The 12,130-nt window shown below is 39.8% G+C and overlaps 2 protein-coding genes across 5 annotated transcripts in view; both read left to right on the top strand.

The window, feature by feature from the left end:
• The first annotated feature begins 803 nt into the window (after positions 1–803).
• sh3bgrl3 (SH3 domain binding glutamate-rich protein like 3) lies at positions 804–7,068 on the top strand. Its single transcript, XM_020090859.2, has 3 exons — positions 804–1,007; positions 2,684–2,851; positions 4,543–7,068. The coding sequence occupies exons 1-3, from the start codon at positions 963–965 to the stop codon at positions 4,606–4,608; spliced, it is 279 nt and encodes a 92-aa protein (XP_019946418.1). The 5' UTR covers positions 804–962; the 3' UTR covers positions 4,609–7,068.
• A 1,137-nt stretch (positions 7,069–8,205) lies between these two features.
• Positions 8,206–12,130, top strand: part of trappc9 (trafficking protein particle complex subunit 9) — a 185,894-nt gene continuing 181,969 nt past the window's right edge. For 2 of the 4 annotated variants that reach the window (XM_069516452.1, XM_069516451.1), the window contains exons 1-3: positions 8,206–8,310; positions 9,716–10,311; positions 10,599–10,628. In XM_069516452.1, the coding sequence (XP_069372553.1) occupies positions 9,728–10,311; positions 10,599–10,628 (614 nt within the window). In that variant the 5' untranslated portion in view covers positions 8,206–8,310; positions 9,716–9,727. The remainder of the gene's footprint in view (positions 8,311–9,715; positions 10,312–10,598; positions 10,629–12,130) is intronic. The other 2 variants (XM_020090867.2, XM_020090866.2) reach the window with 1 other exon arrangement.

The raw sequence follows: 12,130 nt of genomic DNA, 5'->3' as shown, positions 1-12,130 counted from the left end.
CAATGTATATTCTAACATATTGTGCTTGTTTTTTGTGTTATCATGGTGCTGCTGCATCATTTTGTAGATTTCATTTTAAATCTGGATAATTTTGTCAGTACATTCCTGCTGATCTATATTGTCAGCAAAGCAGCTCCTGATTCTTAAACCTTTTTTATCAATGAATATTTCATGTGGTGTTTCATTTCGAGTTGCAATTTAACACCTTTAATGATAAAAAAAACATGTTGAGTATTCTCAACTTTTATGTAATACACACATTTACTGACACTTCACAGTTACATTCTTGATTTTAGCTAATCCAAAAAAAAAACAACAAAACCCTCAAGTTTGTGCAGTTCTTCACAAAGTATCTGGAGATAAAAGGTACAGTGGAGGCTCATCAAAGTTTTTTTCTGTCAGCACACAGAGCGGCCAAAGGTCAAGGACAAGCTTATACCTGTGGCATTGAGTGACAGGACCCAATGTGAAGGGATGCCCTCCAGAGAAAATGTTTATAATTATTTAGATATTATTATTTAGTGCTGCTGCTATTACATTTTAGTTAATCATATAAGTGTGTATCATATCAATATACCAACCAGTCCAACAGGGGTTGAATACAAAAGTGTGTTTCTTAGCTAAGCCTATGGAGCCTATAATTATAATTACATCCTGCCAGTATACATCCAGTATATAGGACTGTTCCTAGCAATAATAATAATACATCATTATAATAATACTTTACTTTCATGATCTTAACCATCGTCATAATCGTTTTCTCTGGGTTTCCAAAAAAAGACGTATTTTACTTTGAAAGGGACCCAGCCACACTTCCTTCCCCTCTATGATCCACTGCTGTGGGAGGGCGCGCCTCTGTCGTTCAGAACACACGTACACGTACAAGGCGGTGAGGAACCAGAGGAACCAAGAGAACCAGAGGAACCAGGAGAACCAGGAGAACCAAGAGAACCAGAGGAACAATGGGCGTCAAGCTGTACTACACTACCGTTACTGCCTCACGGATGGTGAGTGACGAGGCGATACCTGGGTGCTAACATTAGCTAACATATAAGCTAACAGCAGTTGCTAACAGCTTCGGCTAACAGCTTCGGCTAACACAGATGCACCTGAGTCCTGTCAGCTTCCTCCTGAAACAGCGGCCTGTACAAGTCACTGCCTCGGCTGTCTCCAGAGAAACGCCAGCACCTCTCTTTCATTTCGCACAACGAAAAGGAGCCAGGATGCATGATTCCACTTCCTCTGACTTTGTGGAGGGGACGCGTGTTTGTGTCTGGCTAGCTGTTTATTCAGTGTAACACTTTAAATGTGGACTGTGTTGGTCATATAGTGTTATTCTAGTACACAATGCTGACTTCGGAATATCCAGCTCATGCATCCGTTTCCTGTATGGAAAACTGCACACCAGACCTAATGTAAAAAAAGAGGCATTTTAATAATCATAATTTCTAATGTGTTGTTAAAGCAAGAGCAGACTAATAGATTATATATGAGCCGAATTAACCAGTGAAGCCTTTTATTTACAAAAAACAAAGCGTAACGCATTTATATAATTTGATGCATGTATTTATTGCCAAGCAAACAATATATTATAGTGGATTTCTGTAGAAAACAATCATCATAATGACGTCAATAAAGTGATGTTGTACATATAATACAAAATCTCTTGTTGGAGTAAATCTATAGAGTAGTAGAACTGTATGAGAACAGTGATTGTCCATGATGCACTGGACCACACATCTGTTTTCTATTAGGGGTGTGCAGGAATTCATGCAGTGGAAAAGTTTTGTGAAGACATTTGTTTTTAACCCTCTCATATACAATAGCTAATGTGTATGTATGTATGTATGTATGTGTGTGTTTTTGCATATATATATATATATATATATATATATATATATATATATATTTGTGTGTTTTTTGTATATATATCACATGTATATATATCACATGTTTAGATCACACATGGCACACATGTTTACATTTACTTCCATATGTGCATGTGTTTCTATACTGCTATCTTTTTGTTTTATTCCCAGAAGATCTTACCTGAAGTCATGTTTCGATAGTAGTGCCTCTCTTTTGAAAATATCTTATTTGCAGACTGCAGAACACACACAACTCCACACAGGAGTTAATGTTTATTCAACTGCTGAGTCTGCTTTCACAATTTTGAAAAAAGCAAAAGCAATACCCCTTTGCACTTTCAAGAACATGACACTGGCCTTACTAGGGTGTGTGGCCAACTCAACGCAAGCTTGTGTGTTTCAAGTTCATGTTGTGCTAAGGTGTGGTCGCATTCACAAACACCTCCACCCCCCAACTTCCTCAACTGCCCAGAATGATCACATGGTCTATTAATCACCACCCACATGCCAGACAAAACCACTGTAGTTATAAATACACAGCCTCAGAAACGTTAAATCATATAGTTCATGTTTTCCATCTGAAAAAAATGTGTGCATGTTCCTGCCCTTCAGCTCCATGATGGCAATCAAGCTTTTTTGCTCTTCTTAGTTTTTAGAACTGTAGTGAATGAAAGCAGATGTTGAAGTGCTGGTAAAAATCTCCACATTATGTGCAGATAATATTATCATGGTTAAATTAATTCACTCATTCCTTGTGGCTATGTTGTGGCTGAATAATTTGTAATGGTCACTGTTGCTTATTTTGTTTCTCTCAGGTAAAGTCTCAGCAGGCAGAAGTGATTCGGATCCTCGAAAGTAAAAGCATCAAGTACGAGCTCATCGACATCTCTGTTGGTGTGGAGCTGCGTGACGAAATGAGAAGCAAGGCAGGGGACACCGCGGCGGTCCCTCCCCAGCTTTTTAATGAGGACCAATACTGTGGGGTAAGAGAAGCACACACATGAGTGGATTCCTGACCCTAGCCTGTGGAGACCCGTCATGATCCATCGGGCTAGGATCGGACAAATATTTGGAATGATATTCTGGTTACGGTTGGGTTCAGTCATGTTGGCTGGGCTGTCTATTTCATATTTTACATTGCATGTGCCTGAAATCAACAAAAACGTCAGACTTGGGTCAGTTTTGGACACCAAAAACAATACCTGTCTAGTTCAGGTCAGGCTCAAAATTGCGGTCAGAGCCACACGCTTGTTTATGCATTTATGACCGACATCATTTTATGAGATTAAATATAGAATCAAATGAAATCCATACATTTAGTTTTTTCTGAAATTCATTCAGACCAGCATTTTAACCCTGCATCAGAAATAATGTCATCTCATACACTGGTCATGAGCATTTAGCTGTTAACAGGAAGTAGATTGTCTACAGTTGGTTGCTTGGATGCAAAAAGTACTATGAATGAGGAACAGGTTTTACTTTGTAAAGTAACAGTAGGGATTTCTAATATTGGACTGATGATGATGTGAAACTGTTACTGACAGTAAGGGTCAGCAACACTTGTAGCTGGTTTTCATGAAAAATCATAGACTGTATGTAAAGAGGGACAACGCAATGAGTTTGCTTGGTAGCAATAGGGATGGAGTCATGGTAGCGAGGTCCCACTGATAAATGAGCTCATATCAAATAACTAATTAAAGCCAAACTAAACAGTAACATAAACAGTTGAACATGCATCAGTGTGATAAGACAGAAACCATCTTCTCTATTTGATGTTTACTTTGACTTTTTAATTTGGTCCCTGTCCCATCATTAACATGGCAGAGGCTGGATTCATGACCTATGCTGCAGTCAGCCACCAGGTGGCGATCGAGATGCTCTGGCTTCACTTTTGGGGAGTTGTCATGTCGACCATTCTTGTATACGGTCTATGATCCAGGCAAGCGTTTTAGCACGGTATCAGAACCAATTCCTATCCACACCAACACTCAATGAAAATGTATATCGCATTAACAACAATGTTCACTGGGCACATCTGTCCATTTAAACAGGAAGTAGATTGTCTATTTGCGTAGTTGGAGGAAATACTATGAATGATTAACAGTAATTGTGGAACAGTTACTGACACTTTACACTCTGTGCTGTAAAATGAGTTGTGACCGATTAGAAACAATTAGGAACAGAATGTGTGTGACATCGTTTCCACACGAGCTTTCAAAATAAACCAGGGCCAGCGTCTCATAACGCTGGTGTAGTTTGGACGGCAGACGTGAACAATGTGAAACTAAAACGAAGTAGTGTTACTTGTATGCAAACCAAATCTCCTAAGTTATAGTGCATCTTCCACAATATGCTCTAACTAAACTTTGCATGATGGAATAAATAGCTGGTGTAACAGGCTGCAGGATTCAATATGGAAGCCATGTCTTTCAAGTGAAGATGTTAATATTTTGTTTGATAATTAAGAAGACCTTTATCATCATGAGTCATTGTGCCCAAAAATGTAACAACCATTGTGAGTTGACTTGAAAGACATCTTGATACCAGTTGTTTCCAGTGAGAAATTAAAATGCTGTTTGTTAGTTATTTTTATTTGCCTGTTGTCAGACGATGCAGCCGAGAAGAGAATGTCTTTGTTTTCTTGTCTGCTCATTGACCCTCTTCCTCTCCACAGAACTATGAAATGTTTTCGGAGGCGGTGGAAGCCGACACAGTGGAACAGTTTCTGAAGCTGGCGTGAGGAGGTTGAAGTGTAATTCTCCATCTTAACCCCAGCCGACACCCCACCCACCCACTCACTCACCCACCCTGCGCCCTGATGGCGACCCCTTATTCACCAGTGTCCACACACTTTCAATGCCATAATGAAGAATGCCAAATATCTTGTGTTCAGCAAATCAGAAGACACACATTCCCTTTACTGCACCATTAGACTTCAAAACAGTCTTAATCTCTTTTATTTCTACCTGTTGTTGTATTTTCTTTCTGTTCTGTTTTGATTCCCTTCCTGTCGGACAGACCAGTGTTAACAAGTGCTCCTAGTCCACTAGGAGTCAATGGGATGTCTAGATGTGCGGTAATTAGTTCGACTAATCATGGCCTCGGCCACATGATCGCTGGAGATTAAACTAATCCACTGGATGACAACATTCAACCCCTCCTGATCCTCTGCAGACCAAACACACACATCATCACTCAGTCTTAAATACCTTGTGGTTTGTTTTTTTCTGTAGCCTTCAAGTTCCCATGTTGTGCATGACTGCACACTATGTGCACCTCTAGTGGATGCAAATGCAAACAGAAGTAGCAAGGACCATGATGTCCTTAAACCCATCTGAATTATTGCAGCTAAATGAGGCTTTTTTTGGCATTAATGCTGATTTTTGTATTATTTCGGTCCAGTGGTTGCCTACTGCAGTATGTGATGAGAGGTGGTCATCCACTTTAGCACAGTGAGGTCTTGTGCTGACATTAAAAATACAAGTTACTTTACTGTAACTAGCACATTAAAAGTCCCCTGTGGAGTTTCTTTGTTTAACAAATCTATGTTTACATTTACTGAGCACTTGCATGCAAGCTTTCCTTTAATGCTTGCCTGGGCATGCCTGACCATTGGTGCTGGCGAGATTTTCACAACAAAAAAAAAACAATCACTGTCTCTCGCTCAGGCACACAACATGTCTTTTATTCTTGCTCACGCGACATGCTAGATGTCCACGTAATGCTAAATGGAAATACATGGGAAATTAACTCCACTGAACTCAAACTGACAGGAGTGTGTATTGCACGACAGACAAAACAGGGACCTATGTGTAAATATGTTGCTCCATGATGCCTGTAGAACTCCACAGGGTAACTTTTGGTAGAAGAATGGTTATTGGCTTTAGTAATAAGTGCTGACTCAGGCTGTAGTCACCATTTCGTACAAAGAGGTCATGCTGCATATATTTTCTTTAACCATACACAGTAGGTTTATTCCAGTGTTACATACACAAACAAAAAACAAATTCAGTATCTTCTCCCTCAAGTTTTATTCAGTGTGGGGGAAAAAAACATTTAGATTTTCATGTAAGGAATTACAATTTATGGAAAATTTATGAATTAAATGAAAAATCCAAAGGTTGTCTGGTCAGACCTTTTCTCAGGGGGATGGGGTTTCAGGCTACAGTCCTGTTAATTTCAAAAAATGTTGGATTTGGCGACTGAACACTCCTTAGATATATTATAATGGTGTCTGGTGAACCAAAAACATTTCAGTAATTAGCTGCCCTATGTTCACATGCAGTTGAGCAGCATGACAGTTGGTGCCAATATAATATATCTGTGATGTGATTCTGCAGGTGATTACTCACTGTGGGATTAGCACTTAGCTAAGATCTTCTGCGTTTTCAATAATTTTACTGTACAACTAGACAGCTCCATTTCACCAGTGGGTGCTCCATGTTGGCGACTGACAGAGTGAAAGCGCCACAAGTTTAGAAAGGACCATTTCATGGCGAGGTTAAACAATTGGAGTGAAAAGATGTGAATTATCTTGCTTTCAACTACATAGCTTTGTTCCTTCCTCTGTTTATCACCTTGTTTCAGTTCCACTGACTGTTCCGGTGCATGAAGATGCAGTTATGTGACTATGCACCCGAACCCTTCCTCATTCTGAACAGAAATAAAGGTCAGAGCTGTGTTGAGATTGACCTGACTCAGTCTTACCAGCCTTAGGGAACACTCATCACATGGGAAAAATGAAGGCTTCACTAATCTGTGCTTTTTTTATGCATTTGTGTTTATTCATTTGATTGATCTCAGTTGAAATATTATGTTCATGTATTTGTCTTGTGTCTTTTTAAAAATCGAGAACAAATTTTCTTCTCTTACTCGTAACACCTGTCAAACCCCTCCATGTTCTCATGATCTTGTTGTCAAGGTTTGGGATCCCCAGTAATGGCAGCCTACAAACACACAGAAACGTTTGTGCACTGTTCTGTAAGTTGATGGTTGTGGATGTTTGCCTGTAACTGGTGTGTATTCACTATGAATCATGTTTTAGACATTCCATGTCTCTCTCTGAGCTCCTGCTTCGCTTTTGGACCAATTCCCCTTGGCCAAAAAAAGAACAAATTAAGGAATAAAATGCTGTTGTCTTCCAAGAAGATTGTGAAAAGTGATTTATGGGTTAAAGAAAAATAAATTGGAGTTGAATCTACCTGTGTGGGTATTTTTATTTCTTTGTGGATCCCAAAAAAACTTCTAATGTGTCATTTGCTATTCAGCGTTCCCACTTCACTGAGGAATTTTACAAGATGGTGTGGAGACGTCTCCACCCACAGGGTTATCATTTCTAATTTAAAAGTTAGTTGAAGATGTTGATTGCCAGTTCAGCCACATGGACGACTTCTTCCGTATTTGATCTTCGGTGTCAGTGCATTTGTTGAAACTGATATTTTTACAGAATGATTGTGTCAGTATGTTTTTTTATAATGATGAAATAAAACATCGAGTTTGCATGTGCTGAAGTTAAAGTTTAAAATTAAACGCTAGAAAACTAATGATTAATATTAATATGACTAATATAATTTTAATATAAGTCATTAATTTTAAACATTTAATTAGATGCAGAATATAAATGTTAAATACATCAGTAATTAGGAAAAGCACATTCAATTATTATGACAATTATTACATTATGAATGTAAAGAAATACATAATTATTCATAATAATAAATTATATGAGCTTCATTCAAATTGACAATTTATGCACACTTGTTGCTCGAGGTGTCCCTGAGTTGCAGTACCTCTTGTCTCCTTTGAGTGGAGCAGATGTTTGTCTGCAGCAGAATATAAAGACGAAGAAGAAATTAAAGAGAGGAAATAAGAGATAAAGATCCTGTTTACAAAATAAAAAACAAATAAAATCACTGCTGTGGTAATAAAAAAGTGCATGTATGGTGAAAAAAAAATACTATTTGAGAGGATTGTTCTGAAGTCTATTTAAGTCCATACTTTATGCTGTAGCATGGAGAGAAGTGAGTGGAATCACATGTTTGTATCTTAGTCCCACGTGCTTATTTCCCAGAGTAAATGTTGTTTATACCCATACTATCAATATTTTGGTTGTGACTCATTGATTTTGGCTGCTGTTTTCATCCATTAGTTTTTGATCCAAAATATAAATTAGGGTAACTAGGGGGGAAAAAGATGTAACACAACAAGAAACATGCCTCTGTCACTTTTCTTTGAATTGATATAAGTTGATATGAACTATTGGGAGAGTGTCATCGAGCAGAAAGGATCCAAAGAAACTCCTGATTAAAACAATAAATCCATATCGAGTCTCGTGAGGGTTTTATTTTGAAAATGCTCACTGGAAGCCGTGCTGTTATTGAACTGTTGTTAAACACTGAGCTAAAGCAGGAAGCTGCGAGATTTGACAGGAGACTGCAAACAGGTAACGTGACATAACCTTTTAAATGGTGTAGGTTCACGTGACTCAGCCGATCTGTGCCACAGAAACACGTTTATTCCTGAAACTGCCTTGTTCCTGCGGGACTGTCACCAGCTGTTAATCCAGAGCTGAGCTAGCTAAGCTAAGCTATCTGACTCTCCACTGTTGTCAGACACTTAGCTCAACGTTAGTCACTTGACATCATGTAAAATGACCTCATCACGTGCTCATGAATGGAGGAGCTGCGTTTTGATTCATGCAACATTTCTGTCACATGCACCCACTGTGATATTGTCGCCAGCTGCAGCTTCTAGCTGCTAATGCTAGCTGTTAGAGACACTTAGCACGTGCTTGCTCTGCTTTTCTGCAGATGTAACTATCAACACAGCTCCTCGACTGTTCCCGGAGAGTCAGGTTCTCCACCATGTTTATACCGGACACTCAGGAGCTGCATTTTCATTCAAGCGTCAGAGGATCATAGTGTGTAGCTGTGTTTTGAGCTCCAGATGTCCTCCATCCCTATATTTAATAAAGTGTAGTTTCTCCCAAAGTGCAAAACAAAACATACATTCAGTTTTCTGTTGCACGTTCATGCTGTTAGTGTTGGTTGGTCTTAGTTTTGAGACACCTGCTGCTGCACGTGTTTGCCTCCAGCCCAATACAGTGGAGGTGAACAGGGTTGTGCATTTGAAATTAGTGTCTCAATATGAAAAGCAGCCTCTCCTATGTGGAACAATGTCCTGGCAAACTTCATTTGTGTAAAACGACTTTGAGAGACTCTCTTTTCTTTTGAGGAAATGTAAGAAACTCACTAAAACACATACCTCCGCCAAGACCCAACTGTCTCCTCAAATTAAATGCAATTATTCATAAATTTTTTCATCAAGATCTCTGTATTATTTCTTTTGAAATTCATGAAAATCTCGGAAAATGTCCAATCTCGCAATGTCAAAGAAAAAAAAATCATCTCCCCCTGATTCAGATCTGCAGCAAAGTTTAGTGGGATCTTCCCTGACCCAAACTGAGTCTCTCACCAAGTTCCCAGACTCCCAGTAGTGTAGTGTAATCCTGCAAATTAACAAACAAAGATTCAGTAAAGTTTGCTCACTGCCATTATTTATTTATTGATACAACTTGACGCTACCTGTCTATTGCACTTTTGTATGTTTGTATTGTATATTTTGTATGGTGTTGTGTCATGTATGTACTTTTGATGTGTTTGGGAGAAGGCAAAGGCAGATTCCCACTGATGTGGACAATAAATTGAATCTATGAATATATCTATCGATCGATTGATGGATTGCAGATGAAATCATAACCTTCTTGGCGGGGTGGTTAGTTGCAGATGGTTGGAAGCCAGGGCATAAGCTTTGTTTCTTAAAGTGTTTGTGCTTCTGTCCCCGTGCAGCCACATGTGAAGATGAGCGTCCCGGACTACATGCAGTGTGCTGAGGACCACCAGACTGTGCTTGTGGTGGTTCAGCCAGTTGGCATCGTACCTGAGGACCAGTTCTTCAAGATCTACAAGCGCATTGCCAGCGTGAGCCAGGTCAGCGTCAGGGACTCGCAGCGCCTCCTCTACATCCGCTACCGCCACCACTACCTACCGGAAAACAACGAATGGGGGGATTTCCAGACGCACCGCAAGGTGGTGGGCCTCATCGCCATCACCACCTGTGACTCGGCAAAGGAGTGGCCCCAGACTTCTGATCGCTTCCACGGCCAGAAGGAAGTGTACAGCTCCACGCTGTACGACTCCAGGTTGCTTGTGTTTGGGCTGCAGGGAGAGGTCGCAGAGCAGCAGCGCACAGACGTGGCCTTCTACCCCGGCTTCGAAGACTGCTCCGATGTGGAGAAGAGAGTGGAGGATTTTGTGGAGTCGATATTCATAGTTCTGGAGTCCAAGCGGCTTGACCGGGCCACAGACAAGTCCGGTGATAAGATCCCGCTGCTCTGTGTGCCCTTTGAAAAGAAGGACTTTGTGGGTTTGGACACAGATAGCAGGTGAGTTGTTCTCCTCTCTGCATCTTGACCCCTGTTCAAGAAGCGCTTTCACATGTAGAAGCTGGTGGAGGAGTGCTTGAATGTTCATATGAGTTAGTTCATGTGATATGCTGAGTTATTTGTTTTTCTTGTGTGTCTGTATCAGTGTCAAGTTGCTTGTTATACGTCTTCCTCACCAGCTCAAGAAATTCTTCTCTCAAAAATCAGATTTTTGATTTTTGTTACATTCATTTTTCTTTGTTGACCTTGGTTTATGTGTCTTTCTTCTTCTTTTTTCTTCCATACTGTCCTGTGAGTTTATTGTTGGGTGTGAAAAGGTGAGATGTTAGACTCATAAGTTTAGTTAAGTTAACCCATTCCAATCCCACCAGCCTCAGCTCTGCCCTGAGAGAAACAGCCGTACTCCTGCTGTCGTGCATTTTGCTCCTGACTCTGAGCCAAAGTCATCGCTCCTCCGCAGGTTTCAGTTTATTCACAAACTTTTTTCAGCATCCAACTCATTAAACTTGGATTCTGGAAATTCTCACCAGCTTTGCCTCGAACATCCCAGAGCCAATCTGTGCTTTCATCTGCAAACAAATATAATTGTGGGACAGTGAGTAAATAAGATATTGTATGTTAAATTAATTGATTCAGTTAAACACTGGCCGGTTTTGGAAAGCTAATAATTCAAGTTAATATACTGAAACAAGACCCCTCCCCATGCCACTTAATAAGGTGAACAAGAACAGTCTCATTCATACTGTTTACATTTTGTTGTTGTATTGGACTGCAGCATACAACCTACAACCTCAATAATTAACACAGTCAAATCTAAACTAAACATTGTAACCTTTGTAAAGGTAAAACTAATGTCTGACCTGTTGTATTGGATTGCATTAGATTTTATAGGTGTTCCTAATAAAATGGCCACTGAGTGTAAAGTTCACTCATATCTAATTCAATATTTTGAATAAATACACAAAACTTTGCACTACATTAATTTTTTCAGTTAAGGCCTGAATGTTGACAGTGATGTTGATTATTTCTCTGGTTTTAGATTTTATACAAAATTCACTGAAACTGCATCTGTGATTTAAAAGCAGTTTAAAAAAGAGTAATATTTATATGGTGGAACAGAAGAACACTGGTATGGTTTAGTAAAGGAGGAGCTGATAGTTTGGACTCGCTGGCCACAGTTTGGCAGAGGCGTGTGGGAGTCAGGAGGTTTGGTTTGGAACGGTGGCAGTTTGGGAGATTGTGAAGCTGGAGTGACACCCATGGATTATTAATGAGAGCATACATCATGATCTAGTGGCAAAGATAGCACTGCAGAGACACGTGTTAAGAGATGCAGTTTCAGCCTATGATTAACTTTTCATTTTACTTTTATACAAGAAAAAACTAGTTAGTTGTTCAGAAGTAGTATGAATTTTTAATCTCCCAGATGTATGAGATAGATTCACCTAGAATGGATGTTTATGCAAGTTTTAATATCCCTGCTTTGCGATTATACAGCCAACAGAAATGTTTTCCATGGCTCCATTTCACCGTGACTCCGATCACCAACTGATTCACGTTATTTTTTTCTCACGACCTTCCCATTGTTCTAGAAAGCTCAGATGTCTGTCAGATGTCAATGGGGTCGTACTTTTCCTCAAAATCCCCCGTGTCCCTGTGAACCTGCTCAATCCTGAGTGTTATTGTGTGTCGGCTCAGTCTCTTGCCTCGTGTTGCTGCTCTCCTTTGCTTGTGCTTCCTCACCCCACGCATTCCCTCTGTAGCTGACTGATAAGATTCACATTAAGTCTCCAGTCCTGGCAACATGCTGACGTAAGAA

The sequence above is a fragment of the Paralichthys olivaceus genome, chromosome 20 (assembly GCF_024713975.1).
Source record: "Paralichthys olivaceus isolate ysfri-2021 chromosome 20, ASM2471397v2, whole genome shotgun sequence".
Lineage (NCBI taxonomy): Eukaryota > Metazoa > Chordata > Actinopteri > Pleuronectiformes > Paralichthyidae > Paralichthys > Paralichthys olivaceus.
Note: the sequence above shows the minus strand (reverse complement) of the source record. Positions and strands in the feature narration are given on the sequence as shown.

Bases quoted from the DNA above. Each gene is read 5' to 3' on its own strand.
- sh3bgrl3 (XM_020090859.2), top strand. From the start codon at position 963: ATGGGCGTCAAGCTGTACTACACTACCGTTACTGCCTCACGGATG. The intron at 1,008-2,683 runs GTGAGTGACGAG...TGTTTCTCTCAG, and splicing joins CCGTTACTGCCTCACGGATG to GTAAAGTCTCAGCAGGCAGA. The intron at 2,852-4,542 runs GTAAGAGAAGCA...TCCTCTCCACAG, and splicing joins ATGAGGACCAATACTGTGGG to AACTATGAAATGTTTTCGGA.